This window comes from Salvelinus fontinalis, chromosome 42 (assembly GCF_029448725.1).
Source record: "Salvelinus fontinalis isolate EN_2023a chromosome 42, ASM2944872v1, whole genome shotgun sequence".
NCBI lineage: Eukaryota > Metazoa > Chordata > Actinopteri > Salmoniformes > Salmonidae > Salvelinus > Salvelinus fontinalis.
This window is the reverse complement of record NC_074706.1, coordinates 23387101-23406358: the sequence shown is the minus strand read 5'-3', so window position 1 is coordinate 23406358 and position 19258 is coordinate 23387101. Positions and strand designations below refer to the sequence as shown.

At 43.5% G+C, this 19258-nt stretch overlaps 2 protein-coding genes across 4 annotated transcripts in view; both read left to right on the top strand.

Annotated features, from left to right (window-relative positions):
* Positions 1-1655, top strand: part of LOC129841198 (zinc finger protein 79-like) — a 70210-nt gene extending 68555 nt beyond the window's left edge. The window contains exons 4-6 of the mRNA XM_055909360.1: positions 284-451; positions 684-795; positions 999-1655. Of these exons, the coding sequence (XP_055765335.1) occupies positions 284-451; positions 684-795; positions 999-1168 (450 nt within the window). The 3' untranslated portion in view covers positions 1169-1655. The remainder of the gene's footprint in view (positions 1-283; positions 452-683; positions 796-998) is intronic.
* Positions 1207-17956, top strand: LOC129841184 (uncharacterized). 3 transcript variants are annotated; one of them, XR_008757287.1, is made up of 9 exons: positions 1746-5383; positions 5792-5922; positions 8172-8327; positions 9097-9147; positions 9745-9906; positions 10266-10377; positions 16307-16434; positions 16551-16675; positions 16796-16885. XR_008757287.1 is itself a non-coding variant. In XM_055909333.1 (8 exons), the coding sequence occupies exons 1-8, from the start codon at positions 5101-5103 to the stop codon at positions 17717-17719; spliced, it is 1947 nt and encodes a 648-aa protein (XP_055765308.1). In that variant the 5' UTR covers positions 1207-5100; the 3' UTR covers positions 17720-17956. The 3 variants fall into 3 exon arrangements, 2 of the variants coding, with proteins under 2 accessions (XP_055765308.1, XP_055765309.1); XM_055909333.1 differs by lacking the exon at positions 16551-16675 and having other exon boundaries at positions 1207-5383; positions 16796-17956; XM_055909334.1 differs by lacking the exons at positions 9097-9147; positions 16551-16675 and having other exon boundaries at positions 1208-5383; positions 16796-17956.
* Positions 17957-19258: the final 1302 nt, after the last annotated feature.

Here is a 19258-nt window from a genome sequence, read left to right as displayed (position 1 = left end):
ACCTGACAGCACGTTATAAACAGTATACACTTACTAAATATACCTACATGTACCCACACACTAACAAACACCTACTGTACATGTCAAAATAGTTTAGTCAATTTTGATATTTATGTCCACCATGATGGGTTTAACAACAATGAAGTCATTCTGTAACTACAGTACAGGACTTAAACGTAGTGGGGATGGGTAAACACTCCATGTTGAAAGTGTGTTTATTATCTGTGTGTACGTACCTGAGGGAGTGTATGTCTGTGTAATCTCTATCACCTGTCTCTTCCAGGAGGAGGGTCCAGAGGTGCTGCTGGTGAAGGAGGAGGGGAATGAGGAGGGTCTGGGGAACCCTGAGGGGACAATGGTCATGGAGGACAACCAGACTACACCTCGTCCTGAACCCACAGAGGAACCGGCCGAGCAGGACAGGAACACACACACAGTCAGTCTTACTGAGGTGAGCCAACTGTGAACTACTGTCTGAATGGTATTAGGTCAGGTCTTGATACATTTTGTCTTAAGTGTGGGATCATACCTTTGAAAAAAACAGTGTGAAGTAATAAAGTCCACAAACATGTTTGCATAGTACTCTTAGTGGTCCTTCATTGTCCATTGAGAGGATGCTCCATAGCAGGGTGCTCATATCAGATTTCTTGATTCAACATCCTCTCACTCTGTATCTCTTACAGTCAGTAGATATGGAGGATGGGAAGCCTGATCTGCTGCTGGTCAAAGAGGAGACAATAGAGGACGGACCAGAGAGCATTGATCTGCTGAGTGGACTAAAGATGGGGAAGCAAGGTAAGAGAGACATACGTATACAGAACATAATAGATATACTTCAATGGGAATAGTGGTGCACCCTCATAAAATGAAATCAATACAATTTATGTTTGCATAAAAAAACAATGTATGAACTTGACCAGGTAGTTGACAAAAAAAAACTCCTTATGTAGAGTTCTCTGCCATGTTTGTAAAGTTTATTTTCTAACCTCTTCCTATAGGTGGTTGGCTGGAGGGTAACAGAGTAGACTGGGTGGCCATCTTGCATTCCAAGACCCAGACGGGTGCAGCCAAGGTCCCAGGGGACGACACCACCGAGCAGGCTAGGACCAGAGGCGACAGTCAAAACTGTAACTCGGCCACTCAGGAACATTCACTGTTTTCTTGGTAAGCAACGCCAGTGTAGATTTGTCCTTGTGTTTTAGGTTATTGTTCTGCTGGAAGGTGAATTAATTTCCCAGTGTCTGGTGGAAAGCAGACTTAACCATGTTTTCCTCTAGGATTTTGCCTGTGCTTAGCTCCATTCTATTTTTTATCCTGAAAAACTCCTGATTACAAGCATACCCATAAAATGATGCAGCTACCACTATGCTTGAATATCGGGAGAGTGGTACTCAGTAATGTGTTGTATTGGATTTGCCCCAAACATAACACTTTGTATTCAGGACAAAAGGTTAATTGCTTTGCCACATTTTTTGCAGTATGACTTCAGTGCCGTGTTGCAAACAGGATGCATGTTTTGGAATATTTCTATTCTGTACAGGCTTCCTCCTTTTCACTCTGCAATTAGGTCAGTATTGTGGACTAACTACAATGTTGTTGATCCGTCCTCAGTTTTCTCCTATCATAGCCATTAAACTCTAACTGTTTTAAAGTCACCATGGGCCTCATGGTGAAATCCCTGAGCTGTTTCCTTCCTCTCCGGCAACTGAGTTAGGAAGTACGCCTAACCTTATCTTTGTAGTAACTGGGTGTATTGATACACCATCTAAAGTGTAATCAATAACTTCATCATACTCACAAATCATGTTAAACCCTATTATTGCATACAGAGTGAGTCTATGCAACTTATGTGACTTGCTAAGCACATTTTTACTGCTGAACTTATTTAGGCTTGCCGAAACAACAAATCTAAATTTAATCAATTTTACATTCAAGCTGTAACACAACAAAATGTGGAAAGAGTCAAGAGGTGTGAATACTGTATTTTTTAAAGAAGTGAGCTCAGCTAACCTGTCAGAGGATGACCAGACGGGGGAGAGAGAACGAGAATGCTGAATATGAGGGAGGATGTAAATGATGCATTGAATGCACCATTTACCATGGCAGAGGTGAAGACAGCAATAGGCAAGACTGTGTTAACTTCACCTGGGAAAGATGGGGTTTGCTATGTCATATTGGCCCATGTCAGCAATGAGGCGCTGGATAATGTATTGGATTGAGGTCATGGCTTTGTGATGGCCACTCCAATACCTTGACTTTGTTGTCCTTAAGCCATTTTGCCACAACTTTGGAAGTATGCTTGGGGTCATTGTCCATTTGGAAGACCCATTTGCGACCAAGCTTTATCCTCCTGACTGATGAGATGTTGCTTCAGTATATCCACATAATTTTCCTTGTTCATGATGCCATCTATTTTGTGAAGAGCACCAGACCCTCCTGCAGCAAAGCACCGCCACAACATGATGCTGCCACCCCCCTGCTTCTATTCAGTTCTATTTTTGTTTCATCAGACCAGAGAACATTTCTCCAAAAAGTACGATCTTTGTCCCCATGTGCAGTTGCAAACCGTAGTCTGGCTTTTTTATGGCGGTTTTGGAGCAGTGGCTTCTCCCTTGCTGAGCGGCCTTTCAGGTTATGTCGATATAGGACTCATTTTACTGTGGATATATTTAGATACTTTTGTACCTGTTTCCTCCAGCATCTTCACAAGGTCCTTTGGTGTCGTTCTGGGATTGATTTGCACTTTTTGCTCCAAAGTATGTTCATCTCTAGGAGACAGAATGCGTCTCCTTCCTGAGCAGTATGACGGCTGCGTGGTCCCATGGTGTTTATATTTGCATACTATTATTTGTACAGATGAACGAGGTACCTTCAGGCGTTTGGAAATTGCTTCCAAGGGTGAACCAGACCTGTGGAGGTCTACAATTTTTTTCCGAGGTCTTGGCTGATTTCTTTTGATTTTCCCATGATGTCAAGCAAAGAGACACTGAGTTTGAAGGTAGGCCTTAAAATACATCCACAGGTACACCTCCAATTGACTCAAATAATGTCAATTAGCCTATCAGAAGTTTCTAAAGCCATGACATAATTTTCTGGAATTTTCCAAGCTGTTTAAAAGCACAGTCCACTTAGTGTATGTAAACTTCTGACCCACTGGAATTGTGATACAGTCAAATAATCTGTGTAAACAATTGTTGGGAAAATTACTTGAGTCATGCACAAAGTTGATGTCCTAACCGTCTTGACAAAACTATAGTTTGCAAACATGAAATTTGTGGAGTGGTTGAAAAATTTGTTTTTATGTAAACTTCCGACTTCATAATCTTACATACAGTTGGAGAGACATACTTCCTGGAGAACAGGGGGTTAATATCGCCACATCAGAGTGGGTTCAGGAAGGGGAACTATGGACCCAGTGCTCTGCTTAGAAGCAGAGGTCAGGAAGGCCCAGGTGAACAGGGAGACGGTTGTAGCTGATGCAGATGTTGGCATTTTTAGTTAATATCGTCCGATTCTGATATGCTTACCGATTTGTTGTGTGTCCCTAGTGATTTGTCATCTTTTGTTCTCAATCAATATCAATTATGTTTACTCTCAGGTACAGCCGGATATTGGAAGGTCTTTATTTGCAGATGATGGGGCCTATTGGAAGAAATGTACCATACACAGTCAGGATGTACAGGAAGCAGTCGATGAGGTGGTCATTAAAGTAGGGATTCAGATTCTCTGTAGAGAAGTCAGACAGTGTTCTTTACCATGAGGAAGGTGGGAGATGAGGTACGCCTGAGGTTGTATGGGAGAAATGTGGAGAGACTGGGGGGCCTTCAGGTTCCTAGGGATGTACTTTGACACTAGGTTGACCTGGGCAGAACACATTGAGAGAGTGGTGGGAAAATTCTATAGGTTCTGAATGTGATGCGCTGTCTGATGGGGATGGAGTGGAGGACTGGGTGTTCCTCACTGATAAGACTTTGGCAGTGTACGTATGGTTCAGCAGCCAGGATATCAATGGAAAGATTAGATGTCATACAGGCGCAAGGACTCAGAATATGAAGCCGGACAGAGTAGGTGTGTACTCTAGAGAGAGTAAAAATAGAGTAAAAATAACATGGTTATATACGGGGAGTACAAGTACTGAGTCAGTGCAAGAGAATTAATACAAAAAAGGGTCAATGCGGGTAGTAAGGGTAGCCATTTGATTAGCTATTTATCAGTCTTATGGCTTAGGGTTATAAGCTTGTTGGTCCCAGACTTGGTGCACTGGTAGTACTGCTTGCCGTGCAGTAGCAGAGAGAAGTCTATCTTGGGTGACTGGAGTCTGAACCTTTTTTGGGCCTTCCTCTGACACTGCCTGGTATAGAGCTCCTGGATGGCAGGGAGCTTGGCCCCAGTGATGTACTGGGCTGTACTCACCACCCTCTGTAGTACCTTGCGGTCGGGTGCCTTGCAGTTGCCGTACCAAGCCGTGTGCAGCCAGTCAAGATGCTCTCAAAAAGTTGGGGGCGGGAGGAGTGCAGCATGAGAAAGATGATAGGAGGCCACCTTAACTAGACATAGGTTGGGACACAACCGGCTGAATTATTGCCAGGAAATAGAAACAGTAGGAAATCTGTTGATATAGTGCGGGAAGTATAAGAGGGAGAGAGATATTTGAGAATCTGTATGAGAAAGAATGGGATACAGGAATTAAGTGTAATGAGTCCATTGAGTAGAATATGAACATATACAGTATCCGTTTTTTTGTTTTATTTTCTGAGATAAACGGGGCAGGCAGGCAATATTTAGTTCCTCCCGGTCTCTGGCCCACACTCCACTCCAGCACAGTAGTAGGTGGCGGTAATGCACTAACAACATAGGATGCCAACTGCCCAAAAATACCACCGAAGAAGTAAACGGATGCGAACAGTGACCAAGAACAATTACCACTTTAGCGTTTTTATTGTTGTATTTAGACGTTTATTAACACACTGGAACTCAAAATATGTCGAATTTTACTTCACAGCATCACATAATTACCGCAGGCAGTCTGTAATTCGCGTTAGAGACAGGACTTGGTTGATATATCTATGTTATCTAGGTAACGCTAGCTAGCTGCTAACAATGGCTGACTGTATGGTTTTTCACACTCAAATAGCCTCCATTATGGAGGTGCTAGCGAATGCAGCCGTGGCAGAGATCTGTAAACTAGTAGATGAAGACTATGCAGTGTTTCGTTTGGAAGTAACTCAAAGCCAGAAAGAAAACAGGGGATTGCGCAGGAAACTACAGCTACTGGAACTGAAGGTGGCACGGGAGCGCGCAGAGAGGACAATACGAGAGCGTGTCGTTGCCAGTCGTCCCAGTAGTGTCAAGATCCTAGACCGATACAGAGGAATGGCAAGAGGTACATTTTGCAGAAGGCTGAGGGTCTTGGCGCATTTGTTCAAATGTGTTATCCAGAATTGTATCTTGTTCAGAGTTTGACTAGTGTGCAATAATTCCCTTGATTACTTTGCTATCTTGCACTCGTATTATTTCTTTTACCTTTATTTTACCAGGTAACGTTAGGTCAATTGAAAACAAATTCTTCTTCCACAAAGACTCATATTCTAACCAGATTCTTGATTTACTGAATTTCCTATTGTCATACTCAATTAAAAGCATGTGATGCATGGAACATAATCAATCAATAAATAGCATATAAAGAAGTTATGACAAGTGCTACCTTACATCCTTGTCAAGTGTACAATATAGTATTGAGCATTGGCAGTACATAACTTAACCACTCCTTTTCCCCCTATTACTCTCTCAGGTGAAGGACATCTCACTGGAGGCCACAGGAGCTTTGTGAAACCAGCGGGACACAACGCGTGGATAGATGACCAACCAATCACTGTTGATGAGGGGAGTGGAACCTCAACCCAGCACGTTATCGTGATAGAGGTTAGTGTCATAGTGTAACATAAAAAATGACAATACATTTAAATGTGTCCCGTTTTATTTCAGAAACACTCCCCTCAGCTATTCATATGCTTACATGTGCATCCTTATTTATCTGCCATAGGGGAGCTTGTGACACTTACATTTTAGTCATTTAGCAGACACTTATCCAGAGCGACTTCAAATCAAACTTTATTTGTCACTTTATTTATTTTATGCGCCGAATACAACAAGTGTAGACCTTACTGTGAAATGCTTACTTACAAGCCCTTAACCAACAGTGCAGTTCAAGAAGAGTTAAGAAAATATTTACCAACTAAAGTAAAAAATAATAAAAATGAACACACAACAATAATGAGGCTATATACAGGTTAGTTGAGGTAATTTGTACATATAGGTAGGGGTGAAGTGACTATGCATGAATATTAAACAGCGAGTAGCAGCGTGTACAAAACAAATGGGATGGGTCAATGTAAATAGTCTGGTGGCCATTTGATTAATTGTTCAGCAGTCCTTTTAGCGGGATCGATTTGACAAAATCCGATGAAATTGCAGAGTGCCAAATTCAAACTACAGAAATATAAATATTTAACATTCATATAAATACAAGTGTAATACATCAAAATAAAGCTTAACTTCTTGGTAATCCAGCCGCGGTGTCAGATTTCAAAAAGGCTTTACGGCGAAAGCTCACCATGCGATTATTTGACAGCGCCCACGCATACAAAAACATGAAACCCATATTTCAACTAGGCAAAAACAAAAAGAACGCGGACTCGTCCAAATCAGTGGTAGGATGATTTTTTTGAGGGGGGAGGGAGGGGGGGGGGGGGGGGGGTGCTTTGTCCTCGGGGTTTTGCCTGCCATATCAGTTCTGTTATACTCACATACAGTTTTAGAAACTTTAGAGTGTTTTCTATCCACATCTACCAATTATATGCATATCCTAGCTTCAGGGCCTGAGTGACAGGCAGTTTACTTTGGGCACGCTTTTCATCCAGACGTCAAAATACTGCCCCCTAGCCCAAAGAGGTTAAGGAGCCTTTTGGTCCTAGACTTGGCACTCCGGTACTGCTTAGCAGAGAAAACGGTCTATGACTTGGGCTTTCCTCTGACACCGCCTATTATATAGGTCCTGGATGGCAGGAAGCTTGGCTGTGATGTACTGGGCCGTACGCACTACCCTCTGTGGCGCCTTACGGTCAGTTGCCATACCAGGGAGGTGATGCAACTGGTCAGGATGTTCTCGATGGTGCAGCTATATAACTTTTTGAGGGTCTGGGTGATCCAGTACATCACAGCCAAGCTTCCTGCCATCCAGGACCTATATAATACGCTGTGTCAGAGGAAAGCCCAAGTCATAGACCGTTGCCATGCCAAATCTTTTCAGTCTCCCGAGTGGGAAAATGTGTTGTCGTGCCCTCTTCACGACGGTCTTGCTGTACTTGGACCATGATAGTTTGTTGGTGATGTGGACACCAAGGAACTTGAAACTCTCAACCCGCACCACTACTGCCCCGTCGATGTTAATGGGGGCCTGTTCGGCCCGCCTTTTCCTGTAGTCCACGATCAGCTCCTTTGTCTTGCTCACATTGAGGGAGAGGTTGTTGTCCTGGCACAACACTGCCAGTTCTCTGACCTCCTCCCTATAGGCTGTCTCATCGTTGTCGATGATCAGGCCTACCACTGTTGTGTCGTCAGCAAACTTAATGATGGTGTTGGAGTCGTGTTTGGCCACGCAGTCGTGGGTGAACAGGGAGAACAGGAGGGGACTAGGTACACACCCCCGACGGGCCCCAGTCTTGAGGATCAGCATGGCAGATATGTTGTTGCCTACCCTTACCACCTGGGGTTGACCCGTCAGGAAGTTCAGGATCAAGTTGCAGAGGGAGGTATTTAGTCCCAGGGTCCTTAGCTTCGTGAGGAGCTTCGTGAGCACTATGGTGTTGAACGCTGAGCTGTAGTCAAGGAGTAACATTCTCACATAGGTGTTCCTTTTGTCCAGGTGGGAAAGGGCAGTGTGGAGTGTGATTGTTTCATCTCTAGATTTGTTGGGGCGGTATGCTAATTGGAGTGGGTCTAGTGTATCCGGGAGGATGCTGTTGATGTTGGCTCGGGGATTCGAACCAGCAACCTTTTGGTTACTAGCCCAACACTCTTAACCACTAAGCTACCTGCCACCCCCAGACTTCCCTACGACATTGTTATGCAAACCTATTATGTATCGATAATAACCTCTCTTTTTGTGTCAGTCTGCAGATGCAGAGGCTGCAGGTCCTGGGGTCAATCAGGAGGGGACTGAAGGGAAGGACCCACGACATAGAGACATCCAGACTGGAGCGCTCCCTGTAGCCACGGAGGACCGTGCCGCCACGCCCCAGCTCAGGACCTCCCGCAGCATCACGGAGGTCAGTAGAACGCTGAACGCCGTCTTCAAGTCAGAGACAGACACCAAGACTTTAACTGTAACACACAGGCTTTTACACACAGGATCTGACCACAGGTCAGATCCAGAGAGACTGGGGCTGGGGAGACTGGGCTGTCCTCCTGCTCCTGGCTCAGAGTATTTACCTTACGGTAACCCAAGCCCGAGGACTGTTCATTCCCTTCGGGATTCAGGTGATGCATTAGAGACTGGCAATGATCTGTCTTCTTACACTACAGAGATGGACCCTGGCATCATGCCCTTGGGCTTAGAGACACAGACTGATCTGTCTAGAGGGTAATGGAACGCCTACCGTAGTAGTGTTTACTCTGAAGGGTGCCTAGATAAGAAAGGGGAGGTTCTAGTCATAGATGAAGTCACTGTGAAAGTGGAGGGCGACGCTCCTCTGACATGGAATGTAGACGAGAATCACTTAGGAGAAGGACACTCACAAGGCAGAGATTTCTTAGATTATAGGGAAAGCTTAGAGACAAATCCAAATGTCCCCCTTAACACGAGTACAGGGATCGCGACCCAGTGTCCACATCGATGGGACCTTCCAATTCACAGGGCCACATACTTTTCAATCAGGTATTGAACTCAAACGACAGGACTAGACCCTACGCTCGGGGAGGGGGAAAACATCAGTCAATAGTTAAGAGACGCGGTTCCTCTGCATGTTCTGTAACAAATGCTTCAGCTGCCCCCCGTTCGCCTGTATGCTAAACTGTCTCCTACCTTCATCTACACAGATTGAAGTGGATTCAAAGGTGACATCAATAAGGGATCATAGCTTTCACCTGGTCAGTCTGTCATGGGAAAAGCAGGTGTTAAGGTTTTTATACTCATTGTACATCTCACCCTATTCTGCATACACCCAACAGCACTTTATAACCAATATACACTTACTAAATATATCTACACATACCTAACAAACACTTACTGTACACATAAAAATAATTTAGTCAGGTTTGGCTTTTGCTGATTCATGTTTACATTTTAACAGACGCTCTTATCCAGAGCGACTTACTGTAGTGAGTGTGCATGCATTTTATCAGTTGCAGCCTTCATCTGCCTTTCCAGCCGTTTGCGAGATGGGACACCTTTATCCCCCTGGTCAGTCGTTTAGGAGTTGTGGCTTTGAAATTGGGAGTTGTCCATCTCCAAGACTGGCTGCCCGCCAGGGTTTGAGGGCGTAGTCTACCAAAGATTTTCCCATAACACTGATTTACCCACAACATCATATTTATGTCCACTGTGATGGGATTAACAATGATGACATCATTCTGTAAATACAGTCTAGGATGGGTGAACACACCATGCTGAAAGTGTTTATTATCTGTGTGTACGTACCTCAGGGAGTGTATGTCTGTGTAATCTCTGTCACCTGGCTCTTCTAGGAGGAGGGTCCAGAGGTGCTGCTGGTGAAGGAGGAGGGGTGTGAGGAGGGTCTGGGGAACCCTGAGGGGACCATGGTCATAGAGGACAACCAGACTACACCTCCTCCTGAACCCACAGAGGAACCAGCTGAGCAGCACAGGACCACACACAGTCTCACTGAGGTGAGCCCACTGTAAACTACTGTCTGAATGGTATTAGGTCAGGGCCCATATCCAAAAAGCCTCTCAAGAGTAGGTATGCTGATCTAGGATATCAACTTATTCATTATGATCTAAAAGGCTAAACTGATCCTAGAACAGCACTCTGAGACTCTGTGGATACTGACCCAGGTCTTGATTCATTTTATCTTAAGTGTGGGAACATGCCTTTTGAATGATCAAACCATTAAAGAGTGTCAAGTAATGTAATCAAATCAACTAACATATTTACATAACTCATAGCAATCCCTCTTTGCCCAATCACAAGAAGCTCCATAGCAGATGTCTTGATTCAACATCCTCTCACTCTGTATCTCTTACAGTCAGTAGATATGGAGGATGGGAAGCCTGATCTGCTGATAGTCAAAGAGGAGACAATAGAAGACGGACCAGAGAGCATTGATCTACTGAGTGGACTAAAGATGGGGGAGCAAGGTAAGGGAGAAATACATATAGCCTACATTAGAGGTCGACCGATTATGATTTTTCAACGCCGATACCGATTATTGGAGGACCAAAAAAAGCCGATACCGATTAATTGGCCGATTTTTATTTGTTTGTAATAATGACAATTACAACAATACTGAATGAACACTTATTTTAACTTAATATAATACATCAATAAAATCAATTTAGCCTCAAATAAATAATGAAACATGTTCATTTTGGTTTAAATAATGCAAAAACAAAGTGTTGGAGAAGAAAGTAAAAGTGCAATATGTGCCATGTAAGAAAGTTAACGTTTAAGTTCCTTGCTCAGAACATGAGAACATATGAAAGCTGGTGGTTCCTTTTAACATGAGTCTTCAATATTCCCAGGTAAGAAGTTTTAGGTTGTAGTTATTCTAGGAATTATTGGACTATTTCTCTCTATACCATTTGTATTTCATTAACCTTTGACTATTGGATGTTCTTATAGGCACTTTAGTATTGCCAGTGTAACAGTATAGCTTCCATCCCTCTCCTTGCTCCTACCTGGGCTCGAACCAGGAACACATCGACAACAGCCACCCTCGAAGCAGCGTTACCCATGCAGAGCAAGGGGAATAACTACTCCAAGTCTCAGAGCGAGTGATGTTTGAACCGCTATTAGCGCGCACCCCGCTAACTAGCTAGCCATTTCACATCGGTTACACCAGCCTAATCTCGGGAGTTGATAGGCTTGAAGCACAGCGAAGAGCTTCTGGCAAAACGCAGGAAAGTGCTGTTTGAATTAATGCTTACGAGCCTGCTGCTACCTACCACCGCTCAGTCAGACTGCTCTATCAAATCATAGACTTAATTATAACATAATAACAGACAGAAATACGAGCCTTAGGTCATTAATATGGTCGAATCCGGAAACTATCATCTCGAAAACAAAACGTTTATTCTTTCAGTGAAATACGGAACCGTTCCGTATTTTATCTAACGGGTTGCATCCATAAGTCTAAATATTCCTGTTACATTGCACAACCTTCAATGTAATGTCATAATTCCGTAAAATTCTGGCAAATTAGGCGGCCCAAACTGTTGCATATACACTGACTCTGCGTGCAATGAACGCAAGAGAAGTGACACAATTTCACCTGGTTAATATTGCCTGCTAACCTGGATTACTTTTAGCTAAATATGCAGGTTTAAAAATATATACTTCTGATTTTAAGAAAGGCATTGATGTTTATGGTTAGGTACACATTGGAGCAACAATACGCATCGATTATATGCAACGCATGACACCCTAGATAAACTAGTAATATCTTCAACCATGTGCAGTTAAGTAGTGATTATGATTGATTGATTGATTGATTGTTTTTTATAAGATAAGTTTAATGCTAGCTAGCAACTTACCTTGGCTTCTACTGCATTCGCATAACAGGCAGGCCCCTCGTGGAGTGCAATGTAATCAGGTGGTTAGAGCGTTGGACTAGTTAACTGTAGGGTTGCAAGATTGAATCCCCCGAGCTGACAAGGTAAAAAAACTTTCGTTCTGCCCCTGAACGAGGCAGTTAACCCACCGTTCCTAGGCCGTCATTGAAAATAAGAATGTGTTTTTAACTGACTTGCCTAGTTAAATAAAGTTTAAATAAAGGTGTAAAAAAAAAAAAATCGGCCAAATCGGTTATAAAAACTTGAAATCGGCCCTAATTAAATCGGCCATTCCGATTAATCGGTCGACCTCTAGCCTAGATGCCCAGGTAACAACCTTGCCGCACCTTCTAAACAATGACTTAGGTAAGATTAGTAAAGTTATCCTCATGTTTTGACCTTATCACTTAGGATCGCCCCTTTCATTCTCCACCTGTCCGATACTCCCTTGGGCGTCCGTTCATGTCTATCCTGTATCAATTCTCTGTCAGGTGTCTTATCTACTTTAAAAGTTATCTGTCCTGCCCCCTAGTTCCTGAAACCAACTAAGTTTTCATTCTCTCTTTGTCTCCCCTCAGTAACCGTGACCCAGTCTGTGTTCCTCCTTATCTTGATGATTTCCTGGCCCCCCTTCCCCACCTTCTCCTCTCTGCTCCCAAACCTTCAAGGTTTTAGCAGTGCGGGGAGGGCTCCTCCTTCCTCCTATCTGTCTGTCAATTATATTGGTGGTTGCCAAATCTTGACTAAGTGTCTTACTGTCTGAACTCATAGATTTTGGAAAAATTACCTGTCTATGATGGCCATTTCCAAAGTAATTACATAGGTTGATTAAGGTTATCTCTGTGTTCCCCATAATTCGGACTCAACACAAATGTAATTTATCCCTGTCCTGTTGGCCTGGATTATGTTCTAAATACTAAATATAAGTCTACCATTAATCCAAGGCTATGCCACTTCTTTCTTCTCATTGGTTCAAATTACCACTATGTAAAAGAACTATAAACTCATTCATAATTATCAATTACTCAATTTACCTTAATATCAGTATCACAAATGACCTCTAAATCTCCCTCCAAATGGCCCTCCCATGAGGCTGATCAGACCACAAGAGAAAGCCATGATAGAGGTCAAGAATCATACCACCCTTTTATAGTCGTTTTCCATACTATATTAGACATATTAAAGAACCCTTCATCTAAAGGATTCACGTTTTGAATTAAAACTCAGAAACTCCTAATATTCCATATGTGAGTGTACCCCTTTAACCTGTTTGGCGTGCAAGCCCGACGTCGGTACACTTATGACAACAGCCAGCTCAAAGTGCAGGGCGCGAAATTCAAAAGATATTTTTTTTAAATATTTAACTTTCACACATTAAGAAGTCCAATACAGCATATGAAAGGTACACATCTCGTGAATCCAGCCAACATGTCCGATTTTTTTAATGTTTTACAGGGAAGACAAAATATGGAAATCTATTAGCTAACCACGTTAGCAAAAGACACCACTTCTTTTACTATAACAGTTTTTTACTCCATCAGTAGCTATCACAAATTCGACCAAATAAAGATGTAAATAGCCACTAACCAAGAAACAACTTCATCAGATGACAGTCTGATAACATATCTATTGTATAGCATATGTTTTGTTAGAAAAATTTGCATATTTCCCGCTCCCGTCAATACAGAATCTTATGCATTCTAATAACCGCCCATTCGGAAAAGGAAAATACAAGATATATAAACTCAGCAAAAAAATTAACGTCCCTTTTTCAGGATCCTGTCTTTCAAAGATAATTCGTAAAAATCCAAATAACTTCACAGATCTTCATTGTAAAGGGTGTAAACACTTTCCCATGCTTGTTTAATGAACCATAAACAATTAATGAACATGCACCTGTGGAACGGTCATTAAGACACTAACAGCTTACAGACGGTAGGCAATTAAGGTCACAGTTATGAAAACTTAGGACACTAAAGAGGCCTTTCTACTGACTCTGAAAACACCAAAAGAACGATGCCCACGGTCCCTGCTCATCTGCGTGAACATGTCTTAGGCATGCTGCAAAGAGGCATGAGGACTGCAGATGTGGCCAGGGCAATAAATTGCAATGTCCGTACTGTGAGACGCCTAAGACAGTGCTACAGGGAGACAGGCGGACAGCTGACCGTCCTCGCAGTGGCAGACCACGTGTAACAACATCTGTACAGGATCGGTACATCCGAATATCACACCTGCGGGACAGGTACAGGATGGCAACAACAACTGCCTGAGTTACACCAGGAACGCACAATCCCTCCATCAGTGCTCAGACTGTCCACAATAGGCTGAGAGAGGCTGGACTGAGGGCTTGTAGGCCTGTGCAACAACGTCGTCTATGGGCACAAACCCACCGTCACTGGACCAGACAGGACTGGAAAAAAGTACTCTTCACTGACGAGTCGCGGTTTTGTCTCACCAGGGGTGATGGTCGGATTCGCGTTTATCGTCAAAGGAATGAGCGTCACACCGGGGCCTGTACTCTGGAGCGGGATCGATTTGGAGGTAGAGGGTCCGTCATGGTCTAGGGCGGTGTATCACAGCATTATCGGACTGAGCTTGTTGTCATTGTAGACAATCTCAACACTAAATGTTACAGGGAAGACATCCTCCTCCCTCATGTGGTACCCTTCCTGCAGGCTCATCCTGACATGACGCTTCAGCATAACAATGCCACCAGCCATACTGCTCGTTCTGTGCGTGATTTCAGCAGTAGCAATACATTGTTCACCCTCCCTCCTAGAAGCCTGGAGGGAACGAGAGAGCCAAGCCTATGGGTTCGTAGCTTCAACCCCGCAGCACAGACACACCAATTTATTATTTTCTTCTCTTGCTTTGTTTGCTCTTTTCAGTATTATGTCTATCTCTGATAAGCTACCCAGGAAAGGGCTGTAAATAGCCCAAATGAATATGTTACCTTAGAAATAAGGTTCATGAAATTAATAACTTGCTAACATCAGATAACAATAATATATTAGCCATTTCTGGGACTCACTTAAATTCATTTAAAGATACAGCAGTAGCAATACAAGGATATAACATCTATAGAGACAGAAATGCTCATGGAGGAGGTGTTGCTGTATATATTCAAAGCCATATCCCTGTAATGCTTAGAGAAGATCTTATGTCAAGTGTTATTGAAGTGTTGTGGTTGCAGGTTCACTTGGCACATCTAAAGCCTTTTCTTTTGGGGTGTTGCTATAGGCCATCAAGTGCAAACATCAGTATATAATATAAATAATATGTGTGAAACTCTTGATAGTGTACGTGATGTAAACAGAGAGGTCTACCTTCTTGGGGACCTGAATATTGACTGGTTTTCATCAAGCTGTCCGCTCAAGAGGAAGCTTCTTACTGTAACCAGTGCCTGTAATCTGGTTCGGGTTATTAAATTTGCTGAAAATAAACGCAGTTGACAGTGAGAGGACGTTTCTTTTTTTGCTGAGTTTATTTACACTGAGCTGCACTTCGATAGATGGGTCGAAGATGGACGACTGGTTTGCCTAGCAGAGATCGCCCTTGTCCTTTGTAGAATCTTTCTGGTCGTAGTGTTGTATAGCGGATACGTTGAAGTAGCCTGTCTTCTCATAGGATTATCTGTCCTTTCCTAGGCCACGTACGTCTTTAGTGAATAAGAGTTCAAAGTTCATACCAAGTTGCCATACTCAGCTCGTGCTGTATTCTGGCTGGTCTAAACGTATGGACACCAGTCCTCACACCTCACTAAAATTACACTTAAACATTTCAAATTGCACAACAATGTGTAGCCTTTCCAAGATACAATTTATGTCGTCCTATCATCAGATATAATGTCCCAGACACCAACTGATCTGACATCATATTCTTTAAGTACCAACAGACACTTTCAACTGGTTGGATTACAGAAATATTGCACCTTCCCCCAACCTTTTGATGTTACCATATTCTCTCTGTTAACAAAGGGCTTTCCAAGAGTCCATTCTGTAGGGTGGAGGGGAAAGTATTTATAGGGGTCATAAACCTCATACAACAGGGCAATGTCATGACAATATTGAAATATAAACTTGGTAATGCTTTCACTGATTGCACATAAAGCAGCGTTTCCCCAAGTATTTTTTTCAGCAGCGGTGGAAAGTTAGTGCGGGTGGGTCGTTTCTGTGGCCAACGGCGCCATCTACGACCAAACATTTTAGAGGACCTCCTCTTGACCGCAGAGACAAATTGTGTTGCTTTAAAGCAAATTTCCTACAACTCTACACATTTTGCCATGGGGCGGAGAGAACATTATACAGTTTTAACGCTAGTTTCCTGCCATTCCACACTTTGTCATTGCTGCTTGCAGCTATGCATTTTTTTAAACGTATTCATTAAATGAAATCAATGCAACTTATGTTTACATACAAAAACACACATTATAATGTATGAACCTGACCAGGTAATATTCCAAAAACACTCCATATGTAGAGTTCTCTGCCATTTTTGTAACCTCTTTCTGCAGGTGATTGGCTGGAGGCTAACAGAGGAGACTGGACAGCCATCTTGAATTCCCAGACCCAATCCGGTGGAGCCAAGGGCTTACGGGACAACATCACTGAGCAGGCCAGGACCAGAGGAGACAAAGTGGAGGTCAGTGGCTGGGACAGCGTCCTTAACTCGGTGCTGCGGAACAACACTGTTAAAAACAACCAGAAACAGATAGTTGAACACAAAACAACATCTGAACTTACTCTCCATGACAACAGACTGACTGAGCCCTGGGCTAGGTGTATATTTGGTCTGCGGGTACGGGGAGGTGTCTGTATGCGGCGGGAGAGACAGTCTCAGACGAAAGAATGTTGCGAACGACAGAGCAGCGGAAGGATTTAGTGTGAGTCGTCAGGCTAGGGCTGAACTGCGGTTACCATTTTATAATGTCATGTTTCTGTGTGTAGAGCAAATGGGTTCTTAAATAAACCTATATGCTTTTCTGTTCAATTTGTGTTTACAGTCTGCTGTCCATGAGAGCCTGCTGACATCTGATGTTGCTGGTGAGAGAGACTGGACTTCTGAGGTGGCTAGTCACAAAGCCTGGCCCCGGATCAGAAACCTGGATCAGGAGCCGCTCTTCCTTCCCGAGTCGGAACCAGGACCCAACTACGAGGGACAGAGACTCCACCACCACACAGAACACAACCAGTGGACAGGGGGACTGAACAACCTCAGTCCTGGTGGTCATCAGAGAGACAGAGGCTCCAGTCAGGGATCCAGTCTGCAGCCCAGACCCTTCTCTTCACAGTCTCAGAGCAGGGATGGAGCAGGGCCTGGGGCTGATAGAGATAGACCTTCCTGTTCCTATGATACAAACACCACAGTATCCATGATGAACAGTGCAGGTCTTCCTGGGCTTCAGCCTTCACAGAGAGTGGTGAGAGACCCCCCTGGTGGGAGTCTAACAGGAAGTCTTTCCTCTCCATCAGGATCTCGTCTAATGCCTGGTGAATGGCTTCATAGAAGGTCTGGGACTGGGTCTAGCCCTCCTCATTTACCTCATGGTTACCCTAGCAATACAGACAGAGTCAGGATGGGTGTTCAGCACAAGCGCTTCCTAGCCTCTAACACAGCACAAAATCCTAACAACACCCAAACAATGGCTAGAGGTCAAGAAGGGAGCTCAAAGACTAACCACCTGAGGCTGGCTCCTGCTTCTACCTCCTCTGGTGTCATTGGGAGGCCGAGCATTAGGACTGACGCCGACAAGCCGTACACCTGCCCAACGTGTGGGAGGCGCTTTGCTAAAGCGAGCTATGTGAAGATGCACCAGACCGTTCACACCAAGGAGAAGCCCTTCAAGTGCAAACTATGTTACAAGAGCTTCTCCTTCCTGACTAACCTTATCAGACATAGGAGTGTCCACAATGGGGAAAAATTGTAGCAGTGTGGCCTGAGATGTACACAAGGGATGTCAGGGAACCATTCTTTTGGTGACATATTATAGTTATGTGAAGTGTCTTTGGGTAAGAGAGTAACCACATACCCCTCATTAACCCATTGTAAACAGGCTTGTGTAAACTGTTTTTAGAGAGAGAGTAAACCTGGGCTAGAACAAGGACAGTTGAATATTTACCTTACTGAGGTGATGTAGATGGAATAAAGGAATTGTATTATTTTCTACTGTGTTCTTGCTAACACACCGTTCTTTATAAACAAATCTGCTCTGAGCTTGAAAGATGGTGATCATGAATAGGAGATTTGATGTGTAACCTAATAAGCAATGGCGTATTTGAAAAGAACAGCATGCATACCTATTTCATTTAACCACATCCTTTGAGCTATGACGCCAACCATTAAGTATGAGGCGTTATACGTGCCTATTCCTTGATTGTAATATTCAACTGATAAGGCAATGCCGCAATAGTGATTATTGGAAGAATTGAACCGCTCATGCAACGAGAACCGGAAGCACCGACTGCTAGCAGAGCAGAGTGGATGATTGTAAGTAGAAACTTCTTTGGAAGACTGTTGTGGGGTGGGCAGACTGCTATAGAAGGTTGACTGGAAGATAGCTACAAATTGTTAAACCAGATAATGTGATTGAACCAAAGATTTCTGGGAGTTACAGGTTAGGTACTGTTTGGTGTAGCACAGAGAATTTTCTACCAACCCTAACTTCTAATTGTATTGGTCACATACACTTATTGTGGGTGTAGCTAAATACTTATGTTCCTAGTTTCAACAGTGCAGTAGTATCTAAAAACGATTCACAACAATACACATGAATCTAAAAGTAAATTAATGGAATTAAGAAATAAATATTAGATCGAGCAATGTCGGAGTGGCATTGACTAAAATACAGTATATACATATGAGATGAATAAAGCAGTATTTAAACATTATTAAAGTGACTAGTGTTCCATTATTAAAGTTGCCAGTGATTCCAAGTCTGTATATAGGGCAGCAGCCTCTAAGGTGCAGGGTTGTGGAAGCCGGCTAGTGATGGAAATGTAACAGTCTGATGGCCTTAAGATAGAAGCTGTTTTTCAGTCTTTCGGTCCCAGCTTTGATGGACCTGTACTGATCTCGCCTTCTGGATGATGGGGCTGAACAGGCAGTGGCTCAGGTGGTTGATGTCCTTGATGATCTTTATTGCCTTCCTGTGACATTGGGTGCTGTAGGTGTCCTAGAGGGCGGGTAGTTTGCACCCGGAAATGCGTTGGGCAGACTGCACCACCCTCTGGAGAGCCTTGCGGTTGCGGGCGGTGCAGTTGCCATACCAGGGGGTGATGCAGCCGGACAGGATGCTTTCAATTGTGCATCTAGAAACATGTGTGAGGGTTTTAGGTGACAAGCCAAATTTCTTTAGCCTCCTGAGGTTGAAAAGGCTCTGTTGTGCTGTCTGTGTGGGTGGTCCATATTTCAGTTTCAGTGATGTGTACGCCAAGGAACTTGAAGCTTTCCACCTTCTCCACTGTGG